The sequence below is a fragment of the Anomalospiza imberbis genome, chromosome 16 (assembly GCF_031753505.1).
Source record: "Anomalospiza imberbis isolate Cuckoo-Finch-1a 21T00152 chromosome 16, ASM3175350v1, whole genome shotgun sequence".
In the NCBI taxonomy this organism is placed as follows: domain Eukaryota; kingdom Metazoa; phylum Chordata; class Aves; order Passeriformes; family Viduidae; genus Anomalospiza; species Anomalospiza imberbis.
Window position 1 is genome coordinate 6546233 of NC_089696.1, and position 22529 is coordinate 6568761.

At 41.7% G+C, this 22529-nt stretch overlaps 2 protein-coding genes and 1 long non-coding RNA gene across 8 annotated transcripts in view; 1 reads left to right on the plus strand and 2 right to left on the minus strand.

Moving 5' to 3' along the window:
• Positions 1 to 731: 731 nt before the first annotated feature.
• Positions 732 to 4381, minus strand: LOC137483562 (uncharacterized). The gene is made up of 2 exons (XR_011004535.1): positions 3597 to 4381; positions 732 to 1390 (listed from the first exon to the last, which is right to left on the minus strand). It is a non-coding gene; the product is annotated as an uncharacterized lncRNA (long non-coding RNA).
• A 4070-nt stretch (positions 4382 to 8451) lies between these two features.
• On the minus strand, positions 8452 to 9347 carry DEXI (Dexi homolog). Its single transcript, XM_068206780.1, has one exon. The coding sequence runs from the start codon at positions 8840 to 8842 to the stop codon at positions 8561 to 8563; it is 282 nt and encodes a 93-aa protein (XP_068062881.1). The 5' UTR covers positions 8843 to 9347; the 3' UTR covers positions 8452 to 8560.
• Positions 9348 to 10062: 715 nt separating this feature from the next.
• CLEC16A (C-type lectin domain containing 16A) overlaps positions 10063 to 22529 on the plus strand; it is a 56034-nt gene continuing 43567 nt past the window's right edge. For 5 of the 6 annotated variants that reach the window (XR_011004536.1, XM_068206748.1, XM_068206749.1 and 2 more), the window contains exons 1-7: positions 10064 to 10274; positions 16877 to 17005; positions 17671 to 17804; positions 18551 to 18699; positions 19351 to 19456; positions 21322 to 21445; positions 22321 to 22495. Coding sequence is in view for 5 of the 6 variants with exons in the window: in XM_068206748.1 (XP_068062849.1) it covers positions 10195 to 10274; positions 16877 to 17005; positions 17671 to 17804; positions 18551 to 18699; positions 19351 to 19456; positions 21322 to 21445; positions 22321 to 22495 (897 nt within the window). In the remaining variant the exon portion in view is untranslated. Of the gene's footprint in view, positions 10275 to 16876; positions 17006 to 17670; positions 17805 to 18550; positions 18700 to 19350; positions 19457 to 21321; positions 21446 to 22320; positions 22496 to 22529 lie in introns of all 6 variants that reach the window. The other variant, XM_068206752.1, reaches the window with a different exon arrangement.

Consider the following 22529-nt stretch of genomic DNA (forward strand, 5'->3'; position numbering starts at 1 on the left):
CACTTGTCAGTGTTTAAAGGTCTTGAACTGCACCTATGAAACCTGTCTTGGAGAAATGCTGCTTGGTTCAGTGTCAGTTCTTCCCCTCTTGCAGGAGCAGCTGAAAATTGCATTTGAAGCACAGAATTTTGGGAACTGGGAGCTAATTTCTACTGCCTAGGAGCTAAAATGTGCTATTTGAATGCAACACACTGGGAGTATCAGGATACACAAGTTTGTCATTGTTCCATAGGGGATCTAAGCCATCACCCTCTTGTTCTCTCATACTGGCTGAAAAGAGACTCCTGACACCATCTGTCTGCAGTGGGGAGCCCACACTGGAGCAGATGGCTGACACAGACTGCAGAAGACAGACATCGTGCAGAGAGTGTCAGCAGAATTGTTTTCAATTCTGCTTTATCCAAAACGTTCTTGATACATCAACTCGATTTAAAAATTGCAGTTACAAAAATCAGACTTTTCTAAAAAGTATAATGACAATAAAACAAAACCAGTCTAATGCCTGCCCTAATAACATGTGAGTTACTCACCCCTCCCTCCATCACTGCCTGATGTTTCAGTTCAGGTCTGATTTTTTAAGTAGCTGTTCATGAGACAGATTTCCTACCTGCTGGCCATCTCAGCAATCTGGAACTACTTGCAGGTACCTGCAGGCAAATTGGAATTTCATTGAAAGCATATTTCAATTATTTTCTTTTCAAACTGAAGAAGAACAACTCCAACACAACTGCTTAATTTTTCATGGAAAAGGTCCGTCTTTATTGTATTGCTTTCACATCTGTACATAGGAACGTGAGCTTAAGCAATCTGCAAAGTATCCTGTGTTAAATAATGAATCCACCTGACTTATATAAAATTCACTCTCTGATCTATTTTAAAACTCTCATTTTAAATAAAATATCTTACTAGCACAGTTCTTGCCATTATACTCCCTGAACAGAACCTCCTTCAGTCACTCCTGCATATTTTCCCCTGAGAAAGCACTGCTTTTGAACTACTGGCTGGTAGAATTTTCAACATGTGATTGTAAAACTGGCTTAAGCTATATGTAGAGTGTGTCCTTTTGGGTGACATAGTATTCACTCAAAAGTTTATCAAATCTGGGTAACATCTTGATTTTCTGTTACAATGGAACATAGTTTTTTGTATTTTTTCATATAGTCCATCCCAGAATTACCTATGGAAGCCCAGTATGGTGCATGAATCACTGCAGTAAGTGCACACACAAGAGGCAAAGACCATGAAGAGAAGTCACAACTGACAAGGTCTGCTGACAACTCTTCTTCTTGTTCTCTTGTCCTTATTTTCATCTCTACATTTCAGAGTACAGTTTCTTTCCAGGACTTGATCCATTAGCCTGGTCATAATCCATTTCAGGTGTTTAATGAATCTGTTTAAAAGAAAACACAAATACAGTGTAACCCTCCATACCTAAAATGAACAGAAAAGTCACTGAGTATGTGACATACAGAATCATGTTGTTGACTTATTAGAAAAAAATTTAAAAGTCAAATCCTTTTGTGACTATGAGTTATAATTCTTTGAGAAGTAAAGACCTGCACAATGTTTCAGAAAAATCAGTGTCACAGTTTCTGTTAATGTAAGAGCACACCAGTCCTTAGGAATTTTAACAGAGCCATGAAGATACCAGTGTGAGGGGTGTGAGAGTAAGATGTGAACCACAGTGCATCACATCAATTACTAGGGGATGTTCTTAAGAGTAAAAACAGCTGTGACATACAGTGGGATAACCTATTTTATCCAGATTTGCTATCATTAGACCTACTAAATAAAACTGTTGTTTGAACTGGCTACATTATCTTGACTAGATACCATTCATTTGAGTGTTTATATAGTTTGGATCATCATGTTAATTAAGCATTGCCTACATTTGCTGTAGTCTCTGATTTTGGTCACTTTCTCTTCTACTTCAGAGTCACACTGTTCCAACTATTTTGGATCCACTGGTAAGTAGTTACAGAGCTAAGTAACATTTTGTGGTAACGTCTTGGTCTTACTGCCAAGAATAAATTACTGTTATATTGCTTTATCCCAGTTTATCTAATTTGCCTTGACTGAGTCAAAGTATCCCACTGCTATTAGGATGTGATAGTTTGCAATCATCAGGGGTGAATACAAGGCTGAGAAGATTCCTTTAAATAGAACCAGAGCTGTGGATTACGAAGGTGCTGGGCACTAGTGACAGCATTCATCTGCTCTTGTGACTTGATAGATAGCTAATTAGTATAGTGTAGAATGGTGCAGCTCTGAGAGGGGATGATTGGGCATGAGTCTGTGTTGAGGAGGAGTTGAGGTACAGAAGACCATGAGCAGGTCCCCTGGCTGCCTGCAGCTCAGGACATTTCTGTGTTGTGTGCAGCAAGTCTCTGAATGGACAGCTCCTCCTTCCTTCCCCTTTCTGGGTCTGAATGAAGAATGAAATCCGACGTCACACGTTCGGCACGAGCTCGGACAGGCACAGCAACAGTGTCAATAACACAGGCAGTACAGGAGGCCAAAGACAAACAGATTGACACAAGACTGGGGGAAAGGTTCTTTTATGGACTGAAAGCAGATTAAAGATTGGAAGCAAAGAATAAAGCTTGGGAGGAAAGAACTCGGTAGAAGACTATACCAGGGACCAATTTTTATTCATCACCATTACTGACTCAAAGAAGGGGATGAATAGAGAAATCTTCAAGCCTGCAGCAAATAAGCTCTTTCAAGTATTCAGATGTACTGATAGGAAGGAAATCCAGAGAGATTTCATAACACAGAGTGGGCAAAGGGTGGTGGGTTTGGAAAACATTTGCTAAAGGGCTGGCAGCAACGTGCCATCCAACATCCTGCATTCTGCCTTGGAAAGAACAGAGAGGAGCCTGCAGATTTTGGTCAGGGACATGAGCTCTCCCAGAGGAGGATCACAGGGCTGTGAGATCGTGGTCTGACTCATCACAACACTTCCCATGTTCCTGTGTGCCACCTACTGCACATACTAGGTCAGAAACAAAAGCACTTTTGTGTCCAGTGAGGCATTTCTGTCAAACGTCTGTCAGCTACAGTACCTGCTAACAGAAGACATCTGCTCAAAATCCTTTCTCTTAAAATGAGGACATGAAAAGGGGGAACAGCAGCTCTACCAGGTTACTCATTTCATGTTTATCTGATTGCTTTCCAAGTAGAACTAAAAACTGATCTACAGCAGACAGTTCAGTGTGGTTGTTAGTATTCTGCACTGTAGACCAGATTCTAGGCTGACTTAAAAATAGCCCAGCAAAATAGCCCAGGTCTTGGGCCTCCAAAGCAAAGGGTAAAGCTGTCTAATGGTAGTTCCAAACACTGCTGTAGGGCTGCTAGTCCAAGACTGTAAATTGTTGTGGCATATTAAATGGGGTGTAAATTATACAATTGGCCAGGATATTCAATCCTGCCTTTCTAATTTTCAGATTAGAAATCTGCCCCTCAAATTTCATGAGATCCTATTTCTTAACAGAAAACTTCAAAAATTTCAGGAAACTGGAAAATGAAGAGGTAGGAAATATTGTAAAATATTTTTAAAATCTCAGAACTAGAACTTTCAAGAGCCTTAAACATACCTGCAAGCAGTGAACAGTATGGCTGTAGTATGACTAACATTAACAGCTCAGTCACACATCTTTGTTAATTCTGCCTTTGAAGTTACTGTTCCTTACAATGCAGGCTGGAGCAAAGGACACATGGTGTGACTGTTTCACATGCTGACACTCTCTGCTTTCTGTTTCCTCACTTTCTGCAGCACCGTTTCAGCTCTTGTGGCCTATTTGGGTTCCACTGCCTGAGCAACCCTTGGGTCTTTCTTTCTGGCCCTGCAAAAAAGTATTTAGCCTTAAGTCTGTGAACTGACCTGGTGTTTCCTCAGCAATCCATCACTCAGTGCACATCATCATTTTCCATTACACCATTATTTCCCATACATGGCTCCTATTTGTCTTTGCCCTTTTCATCACATATATTAGACACATGCTTGTGTCTTCAGAGAGCATCATTCAAACTATTCAGCTATTTTTTCTTTCCTAATCTGTAGCCAAAGTAATAAAATTCAACTGTGAAAAGAAAGACAGTTTCCCTGAGCAACTGGGGAGATTTAGCACCTTGTGCATATTTAATCATTTGGGATAGTTGTACTCCTTATAAGTAGGATCATTATGAGGGGCAAATGCAAAGAGTTAGAGACTAAATGTCTCTAAACAAATTATTCTTTTCTTCTATTTTAGGATTTATAGTTATTAGCTGAACTATAGTGTCACTTTGTCCCTCCTCCAGGGGAAACAAACATGAAGAATTAAATTGGATTTGTTTCTTAATTCCTTTGACAGCTTAAAAGTGGTAATTGGCTATTGCCACCTATTGAAGCACGTTTATTACAGAAAGCTTAAGTTTTATAGGAAAGAACCACAGACTGTTAAAAAATTATTCTTTAAAATTACTTGTGGCTGAGGCTTTTAACACATGCAACACTCAGGCCTAAACGATGTCTATCAAAAATTGAACATCTCTCTAATTTCTGTGCCTCATTTTATATCACCTTATTAACAGCAACATTTGGAAAACTTTTTGAAAAATCTGCTTACTCTCTTGACATTATATAAATAAATACATTTGGTAGAAAATCACTTAGAACTGTCCATGGCTGTGATTAATGAGTCTGTATGGACAGCTGAACAATTAACCATGATTTTGTCTTCCTTCCATCTAGAATGGAATTCCTGTTAAGTACACATTTCTTTAAAGCAGAGCTGTCAGATGAGTGAACACTGGACTTCTATTAATTTCAGTAACAGCTAAAAATTCAAAACACGGTTCCAAAAATCATAGCAATTGCTCTTAATCCTGTCGCTACTGTAACTCATAAAACAGTCAATTGACCTGCATCATGGAGTCAACAAATCACCTTGGCGACCTCTACCAAAAGGGGAAAAATAGGGAAAAATGGCAAGGTAAATTAAGTATCAAATTACTCTGCTCATTATTTTTGTTATTTAAAGTCTGAAAAGAAAGAAGTCAGGAAGTAGATTCTGATACATTTAAATGTATCCTGACAGTGCTAGTGACATCATTCTTCTGACCTGTCCTTTTCAGGACATCTCTGCTTCAGAACAGAGGCACAGGGGTGGCTGCCTCATAGACACTGAGCCTGCAGTTCTAATTGGCAGTATATTGATGAGCTGGGGAGTTAAGCTTTTTTTAAATTATTATTCAGAATTTAGCTGCTGGCATTCATTGGAAGTGCTGAGTCACAGGTTTTTGGATTCTGCTCACTGAAGACACTCATCATAATTCGTCTTATGAAAAAATACAGGTAAAGCATGTACTGCAACATTACATAAATTCAGTATTTCTTAATCAGTTTTCATTATTGATTACTTTTGCCCATTTTCTTTCTGATAGGAGTACTTTCTGAAGAGTCACATCTGATTTTATGAAAGTATGAGAATAGTCATATGACCTTATTCCAGGGGGCTTCAAATATAATAAATAACTTGGCACACTCACATGAAAACAGTAGATGACACAAACAACCTCAATTCTGTTCAGTTTTCACAGATTAATTTCTTCATTTGAATAGGCCAGGAAACATTTTTCAGCTGCTTACTTATCTGCCTGCCTTCAACCTCTGCCACCAATTTTGCTCAGAAACTTGAACACAATTTTGCTTCTGTTGAGTTTATTCAAGTGAGGGGTTTGCTGCCAGAGAGCACAGAGCTGTTTTGATCCATGTGTTCTTTTATTTTTACATCTAAATTAGCCTTTCCACATGCTGCAGAAGGGCCTCCTAGGATTTGCCCCCTCTGTTTTCCTGTCACACGTCACTCATGCAGGGTGTGAGGCACCGCTCTCCCAGGCACAGAGGACGCAGCAAGGTTTCAGCTCAGGATAATCACAGCTCTTTGGCTGTTCTCAGAAATCACTGGTGAGTCACATGAAGAACTCTGCTCTTTAATGCAAAGATTAGGCCTACGTATTTTTCATCACTGCTGGCAAAACAGACCCATTCTTCCTGCAATGTCTTGTGAATCCTCAGCACTTCTGGGTGCAAGGGAACAGGGAAGGTAGGAAACCTTCCCAGGCCAGGAGCACAGGGGTTAACACTCACACCAGGTCACTGCAGGCAAGGCACCGCAAGAATAAATCTTCCCTTTCAGGGCCTTAGTGCTGCTCCCAAAGCAGAAAACACAGCTCCAAATTAGGGCCCTCTTCTGCCTGCTTTGATACTACAGAACCGGTGAGCAGGAATGGCACAGAACAGTGAAGGAACCTGTAACAGGATATTAACTCAAATCCCTCGTCATGGTGGTAATGCTGTGTCTGCCCGGTAGCTAAATAATTATGCAATTTGTGGCCTGGTTGCTATGTCTGTAAGTATAATTAAATATATAAATAGATGGAACATAGTAACATTTTTGATGCCTAAGAATTGATCTAACTTTTGAGATTTGTGATTTGATTCTCAGTGGAAACCACCATCTACCTTGACAGCTTCCAAATGAAAGATCAAGGCTGGAGCTGGTACCTGTGCAGAACTCCATTAGCTCTTGGAGTGTATAAATGGAGCCTTACTTCTGAGCTTTGAGAAAACCTCTGCATTTTGATTTCTGCATATGGAGGGTTTTATAGTTAGAATATCAAGAACTTTCCAGATATCAAATAGTTAGAATATCAATAACTTTCTTATTAATAAGAAGAAAAAATTTTAAGAAGCCAAATAATTTACACTGAACGTGCTCATGTCAAAATATATATTCATATAGTAGAAAAAAAACCACTGAGGAAAATTGTGTCTGATGTTCTTCTTAGGTCTTCCTGAAAACTAGACACAAATCATCAAGACAAATTCTAGACAGAAAAAGAAGTGACTCAAAAAAAGTATTTTTAATCCCTCTACTAAATGGCATTGGAGCACTATGATTTGGAGTTTAGGGAAAGGTATTTGGGGGAAGAAAATGGATATGATTTTTAGCACCAAAGATTTTGCTTGAATTACCATTAATTTTTAGGAATTTCTTTCCTGGAATACAGAACATGTGTATTATTTGTCCAGCTGAAAAAGAAGGAGACAACCACAAAAGCAGTCAATAGTATTTTGTGGGGAGGATTGTTCTGCTCCACACTTTCTATTCTAGCAGAAGTGATTCTAATCCAGTTGCTTGGGATGGACTACCAAATGTTGGCATAGACACTTCCATTTGCAGTGACTATATGCAGTGAGATTTCTTCAGTAGCAACAAAATCTGTTCACTCCCTCGTTAGGCTCCCACATGCCTTTGGCCAAGCCTTGTTCCCATGTGTTTGTGCAATCAATGTTACTCCAACACCAAAAATGTCCAATTTTTCATTCTAAAATATTGACCAAAATCAGCTAATATTGCTTTACACAGAATCTGACTAGAAATATTCAGGAGACAATTTTAACCTGTATGAAGGACAGAACTACAGGAAAGGTTTGTTTGGGTTTGTTAAATTAGAAGACTGCTTAAAATAGTTTAATATTAACTGGTATTTGTGTAGTGTGGTCACCGAGTTTATACTTGTAACCTTATAACTGAATTTCCTATTTCCATAATTTCAAACAGAAAAATAAAGATATCCTGGTTTTCAGATTTGCAGACATTATTTTGCTAAAAAAATCTGCTGGCAGATTTGCTAACACATTTTAATTTAAACTGTGAATGTTTTCATTAACATACATTTGGCACAGAAAGTCCTAGCTAGAAATAGTGATTTTTCTTCCCAAATGCATTTCAGTGTTTTAAAATGCTAAATCCTTACATTTCCAGAGTTTTAGAATCACTCAAAACAAAACAAAAAAAAAAAAAAAAAAAAACAAAAAATTAAATGGTGAGCTGGGTAGTTTGTCATTATCCAAGAGAGTGGTTTTAAAGGGCAGCAAATTAAGATGTATTTCTGCCTCGAAGAAGGTCTCTGAATTGTAATAAATATTAACCGGGATGCTCGTTTCGATTCAGGGCTGCTTTCAGGACCGGATCAGCAAAGTTGGTGCCCGGCTGTACAGGCAGCCCCCCGCAGCACAGCTGCAGTGGCTCGGAGGATGAGTCCCAGGGGAGACGGTCGCTGTCTCCGCCGCGCAGGGGACACGGAGCGGGGCCCGCCGGCCCCCGGGCGCTGCCGGGCGGGGGAAGTGCCGGGGGTGGCCCCGGCCCTTTGCCCGCGTCGCTCGCCCGTGCCGGGAGCTGCGGCGGAGCGTGTCCCCGGCGCTGTGCCCGCTGCCCCGGGAGCGCTGTGCCCGGCCGGACAGTAAGGAATTACTTACTTCCCTAGAGAGCCTTTTGCTGCGTATCCGTGGGCCTGCCCGGCGGCAGCGGCTCCCGGCTGCCCCTCTGGCCCCCGCATCGGCGGGGCGGGTGTCATTTGGAAGGGAAGATGTTGCGCAGAAGGAGCCGCGTCGCAGCGAGGGCACCCCGGGGCCGCGGCGGTCCCCGAGCTGCGGCCATGGGGGCACGCCGGGCCCCTGCCCCGGGCCAGGCGGCGGCGGAGCTCAGTCGCTTTGGAGCGCCCTGGGGCGTCACTCCAAGTACCCGTCAAAGACATCCAGCTCGCTGTCCGTCTCGTAGAGCACGGAGCCAGGGTCGGAGAGCATCCCCAGATCCACCAGAGCCTGGTCCATATCCTCGGGCAGGAAAACGATGCCCACATTGAGGACGATGTACTCCATCAGGAAGGCATAGTACAGGATCAGCACATTGACAAAGAACAAGCCCACGTAAAACATATAGGGCAGCACCAGCAACGCATGGAAGGCCCAGGACTCCACCGAATCCAGACGTGCGGAGACCGCGGCAGTCATGCAGCCGTGGGGGCTGCGGGGGCAGCGGGCACCGACCCGCCCGGCTGGCGCGGGGGCCGGACGGCAGCTGCGGAGCAGGGAGCGGGGCAGGACTGTACGCCGCAGCCCCGGTGGCAGCAAAGGGCAGAATCTCTGAGGAGCCGGATCCGGAGCCCGGGAAGAAGCGAGCCACGCAGGGGCGCGGAGCGGCCGGTCGGTCCCTTCAGTCCCCGGAGGAAGAGGGGCCCGGCGAGCGGGCGGGCGGCCAGCGCGGGTTCAGCGGCGCTGCCGCAGCCTCGCCGCTGGCAGGAGGCTGCTCAGCGGCATCTCCAGCACGGCTACTGCAGTCCCGCCGCGGTTCCCTCCTCCTCCTCCTGCCGCCCGCAAACTTTGCGGAAGGAGCCCGCAGGCGCGTTGGGAGGTCGGCTCGGAGCACCTGCCAGCGAGCCCGGCCTGCGCGGCAGGACCGCGCTGTCCGCCCGCCCCTCGCTGCCCGCCCCGCGCCTGCCCCGCCGCACGCCGCCGTTGTTTACCAGCGCCGCGCTGCCGGCGTTCGGGTCCCGCTGCGGCTGCACGGGGTCTGCAGGGGACAGGGGCGGCTTGCGCTGCGCGACCCTCGGCCGCGCGCCCCCGCCTGCCCGAGCTGACCAAGGCTTTACCTATACCAAAATGTAACCGAAGGTGGCATTTTAAACTCTGTGCATTTTTTATACCGGCTGACAAACTCTTCAGCGTTTACATAGATTTAGTTTATTTCTCTGGCTAAAGCAAAAACAAAATTAAAAATCCAAAACTAGGTCAAGACAGTCAAGGGTCCCCGTCTTTTTTGTTCTTCCTTAATTTTTAAGCCGATTCAAAATCCTGACTGGAAAAACCTCAGCAGGGGGAATGCCAGCAGTTGAATTTCTGACGCTGCGTCCTGCAGCGCAGGAGCTGACGCCCCCACAGCTTCGTTTGGGTTATGGAAGCCGAACAAGGAATGTCAAGGGCCATATTTTACTTCAAATTGCAACGCATTCAGGAGGTGCACTCACACATTTAATGTTTTGGGTTTTTTCTGGTTCGGGTTCCGTGTACTCTTTCATGTTGCTCCAAGCGAGCCGGCGCCAGAGCGCGGCCGGCGCAGGCCCCGCCCAGCCCGTGTGAGGGCTTAGCCCCGCCCCCCGCGGTGCTCCCTGGGACTCGCAGTCCGCGGGTCGGAGGCGGGGCCGGGCCGGCGCTTTCCGGCGTGCCCTGGCCGCGCATGCGCTCTGCGTGCGGCTTCCGCCGCCGAGGCTCCGGGCCGGTCCCCGCCCGCCGCTCCCCCGCCCGCCCGCCCGGCGGGGCTATGAGGCCGTAGGGTCCGCGGGCCGGAGCAGCCTTCCGCCGTCAGCATGTTCGGCCGCTCCCGCAGCTGGGTGGGCGGCGGGCACGGGAAGGCCGCCCGCAGCATCCACTCCTTGGACCACCTCAAGTGAGCGGGGGGCGGCCGCGGGCTCGGGGCGGCGGTGCGGGCGGAGGGTGCCGGGGCTGTGAGGGGGCTCGGAGGGGGCGGTTGCGGCCGGGCTCCGTCCGCGGAGCTGCTCGGGGCAGGTTTCCCTCGGAGACGGCTGCGGGGCCGGGAGAGGAGGGGGTGGCTCGGTGGACGACGCTCCCCGGGCGCTCGCTGCCCTCGCCGGGGCTTTTTGCCGCAGCTCTCCCGAGAGGAAAGGGCCCGGAGCAGTCCCCGGTGGCGGGGGCTCTGTGGTCTGGCGTGTACCTCACGGAAACCGGCCTCTCCGTCCCAGAAGGTCTTCAGGGCAGACGCAGTTCGTCATGTAATGTCACGCTCCGGGCTGCCATACGTGTTTGTTTTGTTTTTAGTAATGCCTCAGAGTCTTTGGTGGAGTAGAGTGCGAGGCGCGATAAATACAAGAAATACCACATTCCTGGTGAGGGAGAACTTTGTTTGTTTCCGAGGGGCTGGTGCCGGCGTGTGAGCAGTGCAGCTCCAGGGTGTGTGGGGATGTCGATAGTCAGCGGTGAGTCACGGCGCTCGGGCCGGGGTGTGCCCGGGCTGCGGGACGCAGCAGCCGCTGCGGAAGGAACGCTTTGAGCTTCAGCGCTGTAACGTGTGTCTCCGGAGCCCCACAGCCGTGCGGTACTGCTGGCTGCGGAAGGTGGAATAGTTTTTTCCTAGCTCTGCCACTGGAGAGTTGGAAGTGGCAAGGGATAAAAAATTTAATTTCCCTCTTCCATTTTAAGTGTTCCGCTATTGCAAGAAAACGAGAACCACCTTGATAGCTTCTCTTTGTGCTGAACGAGAAAAGGAGGTCGTTAGGACATGAAGCACTTTCTAAATGAAATCACTGTGAATATGTAGCTCATTGAGAAAAAGTGCCTAGTAGTTTTCAGTCATCTTACAAGGAGGACATGAATGGGTTCTGACAGTAATAAGCAGGATGCCCTGTACAAGATTTGGATCTTGCAGTTGCTTTATCAAGATGATTTATAGATTCTGGCCCTTGTCTGTAAACTGGAAAAATGTTCAAAATGAGCAAGACTAACTGAAATGCAATACTTTTTACCAAAGACACAGAAATCAAGCCCATGAGTACAAAACTAATGAGGCAGTAGCATTGCAGAAATAATTTTGAAAGCATCGTAGGTCAGACTAGCAAGTCAGTTTATTCTGGTTTTACAGAAAAAAGGGGAAAAGTCATGCTCAGATGTAAACATAGGAATGTTCTGTTGAACATACAAGGAGTAGTTATTGTGTACTACTCGGCATTAGTGGAGCTTTAGCTGTGTCTGGCTTTGATATTTGACTTGAAGATAGAGCAAGAATGCTGATGCATGATGAGATTTGGAAAAAACTAAATATAAGTCTAGGAAAAAAAAGGCTGGTGAGAGGGAGACTTGAGACTTGCTTTCAGGCAAGAAAAATGTGCCCATATGATCTGTTGGGGCCACAGAGAATACCAAAATGACACCCTACCTCATTTGTAGCAATGGGGAATTGGGCTCTAGGTGTTGTGGCTTGTTGCAGAGAGTTGAAGTATATTTTTATCTACTAAAGTATGAGCTTTGTTCTGTTTGCTTTTTTGCATGTGATTTCTGTAATTATGAATCTGAAATGGTTGTATGTAAAGGACAGATGAGACCTTTGGTCTTTTTATACTATGTATATTTTAGGTGTTTATCCAGGCTGTGTGAATTTCAGCTTCTAGATAGGTGCCAACCGGAAAGGTGAAATTTAGGTCTTTTCCGAATGTTGAAGTGGGTAAAAAGTAACAGAAGGAAAAAGGTCAGAGAGCCTTTGTTTTGGGGTCATGAAAGAAAGTCTCAGTAAGCTCACTTGATAAGTTGTTTACCTTCCCATCTTTTTAACTCATCAAAGCCCCATTTTGTGTTCCATATGAAGGAGCTGAGTAGAACACACCTGCCTTGCTATTACAGGTTAGCTCAGTCAATAAAAGGTATATTATGCTATGTTACAGGAGTGAAATCAGTCTGGGCTAACCTTGTGGGAACATTTTTGTTTTTAAACTTGCATAAGGTAAGAGTTTAGTCTAAAGTGTAAACAATCCATGTGCTTAGTGATACCAGCAGCATTACTGCTGGATCTTTACCATCAGCTTTAATGTAGTTTGTTTGAGGCTTGCTTTTGAAATTTTGCTAGTCAGTCTTCCTGCAAACACGCCAGAGAATGAATTGGCTGAAGGAAATTTGTGAGATTGTTAGTATTAAGTGTTTTTATACAGTTTCTTGATCTAGTGAAAACAGTTTACATTTAATCCAACTTCTGCAATATGGTCTAGAGAAGGATGACGCAGTGCTGCTCACTGCCTGGGTACTTCTCAGAGAACTTGATCTTTTTGTGTGTCTTTGTTTCCAAGTCAGACTTTTCCCCCTACTTTTCCATGGTATTTTACACAGCCCTGTTGTTACTGTCAAGCACATTTCCCATAGTTGCTTCTGCAATTGATATTTTAATTGCATTGTGATCGCACAAAAGCTTCCATGCCATTAAAGTTGGGTGCTGATCAGTTCCTATGCCTTGGTCAAATGCAGTGTCCATAAAGGTGTGCTTGAAGTCTTTTTTTCATGGGTGATTAATTTCCTGAGGCACTGTCCATATGCATCGGATTTCCTTTGTGAGAACAATATGCAATTACCTGATTACAGGCAGTGTGAAGGAGCAAGCCTGTTATGGTCAAGTCTGGGCTTTTAAAATTTGAGTGCTTGACTTCCTAAACTCTTACCTGTTTTAGTGTATTTTTGTAAGTAATAAGTAGGAAAATCATTACTATGCACTTTAAATATTCATGAGTTACTGTGTTACCCCTTGGAGCATGGGTTCTAACCAGAAAAATGTTCAGAATTTTGTTTAATTTAAGTTGCTGGCAACATCTCCCACTGATTCTGATGGTATTGAGTGCTTTGGCACTTCCTGCATGATGTGCTTTTGTTTGAACCCCGTCTTCAGATATAGAGATGACAAAAGTCTCCTCTTTGATAATCAGTTTTGTGTTTTGAAGCACAAACCTAATCCCTCTGTAATCAGCATTTAGAGACAGCCTTTAAGGATTTACCTAAATACAAAATATTGGGTTTGTGTGATACTTCATGTTTTCATAGTGTGGTATTTCGCACATCTGTAAAGAGAAGCAAATATGTGTATGCTTCCTTGTGCATTTTCAAGCAAATAGGATAAATAAAAAATGAAATAAAAAGGAATGACTTGAAGGTAAAGCCCAGGTTTCTTCTAAGTGCATTAGTGCCTTAGCAGATTAAGGAATTTTGCAGTAATGCTGCTGCTAAGTAAATAAATTTGGAGATAATGGATTCCTGACTATTAAATTTTTTTTTGTTTTGTTTTTTTAATACTCTATATTCCATAGGCTCCCAAAATGAAATAATAGCTTGTTATTCTTCCCACTGCATCCCATACCCAAAATTCTACTGCTGGAGTAAACTTTAATACCAAGTTTGTATAATGAGAAATACATGTTCACAGATGCAATGATTTCTATGTGACTTCAAATTAATAGTCTAAAATATGTGAAGTAATATAGCATTAATTACTAACTGTTTCAAGAAGTTGTTAAAATTATTGTGGAATTAACTGATCTAATTGCCATCTCTTCAGATGTTTTCTGCTCCATTAATTGCTGCAGCCTCAGAGCAGGGACACTGATAATGCACATAGTGCCCTCATGGGAAGTTTTTGCAGGGCTTGTGTGCCATGTTCTGTTTTAGAAACCCTGGGAATTCTCACAGTGGTCAGCCTTCAGCTCTCCCATCTTCACTGTGAGCCATCCCACTGTTGTAGGTGTCGACGAACCCAATGGGAAGAATGATGATGTCTGATTTATTTCAGAAGGCTGAATGATTTCTTTATTATAATTATGCTATGATACATTAATATACTATATAAAAGAGGATACTAAAAACTACATGCTACTCTCTGTAACTATCATATCTAACTCTCTCCCAACTCGTGACCCTGTTCTCCAGAGTCCAGACACAGGTGGATCTCATTGGCCATCAGGCCCAAACAATCCACTGTGATCCAACCAGGCATTCGCTCTAGGTAAACAATTCTCCAAACACATTCCACAAGAGAAAAACAAGGAGCAGAAATAGAAATTGTTTTCTCTTTCACTTCTCTCTGTGCACCTTTATAAAAATCCTGAGAGAGAGAGAAATGTGCTTGCCACATCCCACTGTCAGTCTCCACAGAGGGAATCTTGAGCTGTGATCCTCAGATTAGTGGAAGAGGATTTCCAGGTGCTATCTGCCTTGCTGTTTAATGACTATTATGGTACAACACATGACCAGGCAGTTATGACTGTAGGACATAGCTGAGAATCAGCTTTTCCTAGCGTGGTTTCAGTGGCATCAGTGACTGTGTTGGATTTGAAAATGAGTGTTGGTTTCTGGAGGGAGGGGAAACCACCATTAAGAGGGAGAGAATTTTTTTTACTGAAGAGAAAGATTAAGAAAAGACAATTGCCCTTCCACCTCTGCCACCTATTCCCTTTTCCCTTCTCTTTGCTGCCTAGTGATATATATATATGATAATGGTTTGGTAATGTAGTGCAGGCTTTGTTATGTTGCTGATTAGGGGGGTGATGGAAGGGAGCATGTGATATATCAAGTTTGTGAAAGCTGTAAACTTCTGAGGGCTGTTTACCTCTTGTGTCCTTGTGCAGTACTCAACACAGCAGAATTGTTGTTTGATGGTTAAGTAATATCAACACCAGCAAGCACACAGTGTTTTACCGTGACAGCACAGAGCATTTTATCAGCTTCTCTGAAATAGCACCTGCTCCCTGCATGGCTTGTGAGCACAGACTATGTCTTGCAGCAAGTCCTGTGAAACTCTGCCCAACTCGGAGGCAGCTCAGAGGTTGAAGAAGGCTCCCAAAACCGAATTTGACAGATTTTAAGTAAATTGTAAATATGATCAAAGTAGTTGTGTGTTTGTAGGAGATTTTTTTGAGTTCAAGCAAAAGGTTCTAAAACTAGGTAGTATCTTGTCTTTATAAGTCTGGTAAATATTTGGAACAGCCTCACGCGAGTGTTTAGTTAAATGGCATTTTAGTCTCTGGCTGCATGCTTGCCCAGTGCAGTGATTCAGTTTTTTAGTGTTGATAAAATTGATGTGAATCCTGTTTTTAAAATGTGATTTCAAGTCTGTTTTTTGGCCTAAAGATCTTACTTTAAGCCATAAACCAGACACCCCAAAATTTTGGTTTACAAATGTGCTGTGTTTTTTGGAACCTTACAGAAGCTTGGAAAAATTCTACTAATGAGATTCCTAAAATTTCAGTCTGAATCACTAACAAACTTTCATGGAATCCAAAACAATAATGAAGGCTGCCCCAGGGTCAGGACACAGGCTATTTTCACAGAATTAGATCCTGGAAGTTTGATTAACTCCACTGTTCATGGCAGGATTGATAACATGGGAAATCTGTCATCCTTTCCAAACACTTGTGACTATTTGCACAGAAATCCTGAATGCTGAGGTGTTACTTCTGGTTTTCAGTATGATCACAGCATAATAATATAGGATCTGTGTTTAGGAATCTAAACTTGTGCAGTTCTTCTTAAATTACATAAAATTTCCCTCATGTTTTTTATTTATTTTCAAGATTGTGCACCTTTCTTATATTTATCCTTTCTTTTAATCACTGTATAAAAGAAAAACAAAACAGGGGGAGAAAAGCAGTGGTGATGTTTGTGTTTTTAATAGAATTTGCCTCCACCCCATCTCTTTTTTTTTTTTTTTTTTTTTAGGACATAAGAAAGTAACAAGACAGAAGTAAGTTGGTACTTTGATGTCACAACTTACTTGGGGGAAAAAACAAGTGCTCCCTTGAAGAGTAATGTTCTGAGACTTAAAACCTGAAAGGCTTACATTCTCTATAGTTTCCTGTCACTTGTGATATAGACATACCCTTTTGTAATCTTCACGAGACAGTCTTAAACTCTTGCCCTTTGAAATGATAAAGCTGGACTTTACCCCCTTTCCAATCAGTGTTTCTGTGCTCAAGGGACCAGAGACCTGATGAAGCTTTGCCAAGGTGAATGAATAGTCTTTGAGGGTCCTGATATTAAACATCAAAATTGATGTAAGTCTGTGAGGGGGCTCTGCAGGCAAGAGAAGGGATTGACCTCCCCTGGTTAGACCTCATGTGCCACTTTCCCATATCAGCTACTGCGTGCTTACCTGCTTCTTCTATTTCTGTTTCTCTTGCTCATCACTCCTCTGACATATTCCAAATAAATTCATGGAAGAAGCACCTTGGGACCAGATGCAGAGTTTCTAGGTCTATGTTAACACATGCATAAGACCAGAACTCACCTGGCTGGGGGATATTTGTTTCCTTTATCACTTATTCCATTTAACAATTACTTTTCTTTGCATCAGTATTAGAAGGAAATTTTAAGGTTCTAAGATTGTACAACCATCAGCCTTAGTGTGTGCATATATGTGTGTCTGCTTTGGTACAGTGATGACAGACACACACGATGCATGTGAAAGCAGCAGGATAGCACTTTACTTGTGCTTCTTTTCTCTTCTAGGTACATGTATCATATTTTGACTAAAAATACGACAGTAACAGATCACAACCGCAACCTGCTGGTGGAGACCATCCGCTCCATAACGGAGATCCTGATCTGGGGGGATCAGAATGACAGCTCAGTGTTTGAGTGAGTACTCCTGAGCCAGTTCTCTCTGAGACTCTGCTTTTGTGTTTGAAGAATGCTTGGAGTTGTACGGAGTTCTGTACATTGTTACTGTTAACTCCTCCTAGACTGTATTTCATGACTATATGTAAAAAGTTATGTCCTGTAGTAGATGTGTGAGCAGGTTCATATTCATGTCATACAGGAATTTGCTGCTTCTAAAAAGTGTTTGGACTCCAGAGCCCCTTTCGAGTACTGCTTTTGTTTGACTCTCCGTTCTTTTGATATAAATACAAACTCTAACCTATTTTAGGGTCCAGATTTACTCAATATATCTATTAATACCACTTTGCTTCAATTTACCTAAGATACCACAAATAGATACCTTATTCTAGCTGTGGTATTTAGAACTGCCTGATAAATTGAATATACTAAAAGTGTAGTAAGAAAGGCCCTGATTGCCTGATAACTTTTTTCTGCATAATTTGAATTTTTAAGCCCTCTTGTTTAGTATTTAAGGTTTTTGAAAGATATTCTTTTGTTATACAGATACAGCTTTGCAAAGTAATTCTTCATAAAAGCAAAACATGCTGTTTGTCAAAGTTGCCTTGAATCATCCCTGCTCCTAGCCAAATTATGTTCCAGTCACTTACACCATGTGACTTAATGACATCTTTATTTTATTTCAGCTTTTTCTTGGAGAAGAATATGTTTGTGTTCTTCCTGAACATCCTGCGTCAGAAGTCAGGTCGTTATGTGTGTGTGCAGCTGCTGCAGACTCTGAACATCCTTTTTGAGAACATCAGCCATGAAACATCCCTGTGTAAGGACACACTTCCAAACTGCTTAGGTTGAAGTGATCTAGATTTGATTGGATTCCCTTTCATTCAATCAAATTTAGTCCTAGTACACCTGCACAGAGCTATGTGAATTACTAACAGTCTTTTAAATTGAACATTACCAAAAATATGGTGTAAACTGATTCCACAATACCTTTGAATGTAAATTTTCAGTGGTGCAAAAGTAGTTTTTTTGTACAACAAGCATTTAGCACATTTCAAGGGATTCTTTAAGTCAAATTAGTTGTGATCCAAAATGTTCACTTGCTGCCACAGGTCACGTGGTGAAACTCTGGTGTGTAATTTGTACTGTAACTGTTCTGACATCATTGGTGCTGGCAGTCAACCGCAGGAGGTTCCTTCAAGGTTTTTGGCAAAATACATAGAGGATGGAGAATTAATAATTTGAAGTATTCCACAACTGTCAGGAAAGTCATCATCAAGCCTTGGAGAGTTGGGACTTTGGGAGGAAAAAAAGTTATTAGCTGCAGAGCTTACTTGAATTGAGGAAGATGAAGTATATTCTCAGTTGTCTTGTTCTTGGGACCAAAGACCTTTTTAGGGAGCAGATCCTTTATATTAATGCTCAGAGGCATCACTTGAGCTGTTTGGCTCAAAATTGTGATCTTCAAGCATCAGGTTTTTGCTTTCTAGCTGGCACTTTAAATACAGCCTGTTACCACAGCAATTTTTTTTTTTGTTAACCTGTGTAAATACTTTTTTTTTTCAGACTACCTGCTCTCTAATAACTACGTGAATTCTATTATTGTCCACAAATTTGACTTTTCTGATGAGGAGATCATGGCATATTACATATCATTTTTGAAAACTCTTTCCCTGAAACTCAATAATCATACTGTACATTTCTTTTATAATGAGGTAAGTAAACAAAGTTGCAGTATAATGATAAGAGGACTTGAATTAGAAATTGATAGGAGTGTGGCACATAGTCTGTTTAGTCTTTTGTCTCATAATGTCTTGCTTTTATTTTTATAATGGCTATACTAGTGGTTGTGAATTGTTTGTGAGGATCTCTGCACAAGCATGGCTTTGTCCTCTTACAACTATAAGAAACAAAAAATCTGGAAGTTAGTCTTATATAGGATCATTTCAGTATTTTTAAAGTCTGCTTCCTTGAGAATTCAACTTGTTTATGCTTTGTTTTCTTGTGCTTTCATAAACAGGATATTTTCTATTGCATCACTTGGCTCTAAGAGGTTTAGTCAAAAAGCTGAGTCAAAGGGCAAAGTTGAAATGGGTTTTTCCTCTCTGCACTCTGCTTTCTGCCAGAAGAGGGCATGAAAGCACTGAGTATGTGCACAGTTGTCCTGGGAAGCTCTGATGCTTAAAGCAGCTCATTTTAATGCAAAGCTACAAATGCAGATGAATGGGCATTATAAAATCATTTTGATTACTTAAGTAGAAGGTAAAGATACCAAGTTAATATAGGGAAAACATAATTTATACAGAATCACAAGCTATATTCTGTACATATTTAATGAATAAGTATTTTTTTTCCTCTTGTTACAGCACACTAACGACTTTGCTTTGTACACTGAAGCTATTAAATTTTTTAACCACCCCGAAAGCATGGTCAGGATTGCTGTTAGGACTATAACTTTAAATGTCTACAAAGGTATGCTTTTTATATATTAAAAAAGACGTGTATGCAAATCCTGTTTCATTGTAGTTTAATTTTCAGTTATTTGTTTGTGAGGGTTTTCTGTCTGTTTTATAAAACTGAAAAGCTTAGCATGTTGACAAGTTTCAGATACACATTTTTTTTTACTTTTGTGATGACTATCCCAAACCTGCAGTATGTACTTGTAAAAAGTATTATTTGCTCACCAATGAAACGGGTTTAAAAAAAAAACCCCAGAAGTGTCAGGCATACACAATGAACTTCAGCTTCCTTTCCAAGAGAGGTCAGAATGTGACTGTATGTAAAAAGTAAACAAACAAAACCCCCCAAAACCAGAGTGTTTTAAGTATATGAATTATCTTTTACTGATGAAATTGAGCTTTCTAGTGTATGAAGCAGTAACCAACATCACTCCCTTTTGGTTTGGAAGTGCATTTTAATGACTGTAGAACTGTTAGGTGCTGCAGTCACTCTGCTCTCAAGAGGAGCTGGACCATTCCCAGAGGTGCTCAGTGAAGGCCAGGAGGCTGCAGTCTCAGACTCCTGTGCTGGGCAGTTCAGTAGGACACAAGGAAAAAAACCTAAAGCTTCACTGTGAGAGTAGTTGAGCACTGCAATGGGTTTTCCAGAGAAACTGAGGCAACTGTATTGTTTGAGGTCTTCAAAACTCAGCAGGGACCTCAGCAACCTGGTTGAACTTTGTAGTTAGCACTACTTTGAGAATGTCTACTCTAAACCCAATGTCCAAAAGTCACTTCCCCCTGAATTTTTCTTGGGATATATAAGATATTTAATAAACTATTTGCAGTGTTCTCTGTAAAAAAGTTGTTTATTCTGAACTTCTACCTCTGAAATCAACATGCTATAATGTATTATGCAATATGTTCATGCAGGGCTTATTGTTCTTCAGTCCATTTTAAATTAAATTACATGTTGAATTTACACAACTTCCTGTCAATTAAGAGAAGAAGTGGTTTGACAGTCTTCATAAAAGCATGTGAAGTCTTTTTTAAAACAATGAGCAGTTTGCTTAACAAATGATTGGATGGTCTGCATAGCAAATAGGGTCTTTACAGTGCTGGCTGCAACACTTTTTCTTCTTGTATGTTGAGAAATGGGCACTTAGTACTTGCCTCCTACTTCAAGGAACTGTAAATGCAAATATGAGCTCACAAAAAAGAGCAGATTATAGGCTTCATATCCTATTTGTGGCATATTTATGCAACTAAGTATTTTTATGAAAATAATTACTTTTCTAGAATTTTCATTGAATGTTGTAGTGATGTAATGGTTAGAGTTGAAAAGGCAGAGCTCAGATGTTCAGGTTTGATAATTTTCTGACTACCTGCATATATTCTGCTCTAACTGCTACCCTGTATGTTTTAGCTTAGATGCTTTGTGCTTTAGCATTTTGAACCCTTTTAGAGGATGTCACTATCCCAGTTCCTAATCCTGTTAACTGTTGTCTGTTTCTTTTGCCCTTCCTTCACTGATGATTCCTGTGTTCCTTAATGCAGTGTCATGTAAGTCTAACTAGCTTGACTCTCAGCATTACTGCTTTATTCTTATGCTTTTCTCTTCTTTTTAATAAATAATGTGCTAAAAGAACCTTTCTGAATTCCACTAAATTTGTTTATTTTCAGACATCTGTAAATATATCAACATTAGGCTCATTAAAGCCAGATAAGAATTGATGTGACATTTTTATAGATTTCCATTTCATGCCTAAGATTGTGTCAGGTGTATACTCATATGGAAAATTAGCATGTAATCAAATTCAGAAAATATTTTATTGTACTTCTTAAAAAGCAATAAAAAATATTGGCAACTGATTTTTCTTTTTAATGATTTCTCTTCAGTGGACAACCAGCCTATGCTGCATTACATTCGAGATAAAACTGCAGTTCCTTATTTCTCCAACCTTGTCTGGTTTATTGGCAGCCACGTGATAGAACTGGATAACTGCGTGCAGACTGATGAAGAGTAAGCTTTTACAAATGCTGCCTGTTGAATGGAAATGCTTTTTCACAGATGTCAATGGTGTCCTTATTTTGTCTATAGTAGTCCAGTTAAGTTAGTTTCTAGATATGTTCCCATGTAGGCAGTTCAGACTTTTCACTCTTTGAAGTTTTTTTGTGATTCTTCAAGGAAACAGTGCTGTGTGCCTGATCTGTGCTGATATCCCTACAAGTAAATTAGTGTTTGCAACAAGCCTTTTATCTTTGTTTTGTTCTGCTAAAACCAGCAGATATCCAGGAGACACAACAGATATTTTGTGCTTCTCAATCTTAGAAAAAGGATATTAGAAAGACAAAAGTTTGTGTCATCTTATTAGAAGAGCTTTCTGAAAAGATTCTAGGAAAAATATTTAAACTAGAAAGATGAACTTGGTTGTGAGGTGTCAGACCTGACATGGCAGTGTAATATTCCACTGTCAATTACTTAAATACTTTGTTGATTCAGGTTATTCTTGGTTTGTCTTGCCACCCCCACCTTAGAGTGGTCGTGTATTTCTTGCTTTCCTAAAGTGAAGAGGTAGGTGTTAAATACAACACCTAATTCTTCTTTCATTTTTGGAAAAAAAATCTTCTAATTTTTGTAGTTGGTTTATGAAAAGACTGGCAATGGAAGCAAAGCTTTGTAAAAACAGGTCTTGTGAAAACTTGGGGCAATGCATCCTAAAGAAGATACAGGCAATTGTTTAACAATTTCATCAGTTGACTTCACTGAAGCATCTGCTTTGGGCAGTCTACCTGAGGCAGGTGATCTGTGGAGGGATGCACATTAATTTCTTCCCGAAGCCTCTGAGACTTTCACAGTTGATCACATATAATTTTTTATTTCTGCTCTCTTTTTAGGCACAGAAATAGGGGCAAACTGAGTGACCTGGTAGCAGAACATCTTGATCATTTGCATTACCTTAATGATATCCTTATAATTAACTGTGAATTTTTAAATGATGTGCTGACGGACCACCTACTTAATAGGCTCTTTCTTCCTCTCTACGTGTATTCATTAGTGAATCAAGACAAGGTAAGCTAATACCTGCAAACAGGTCATTCTCAAA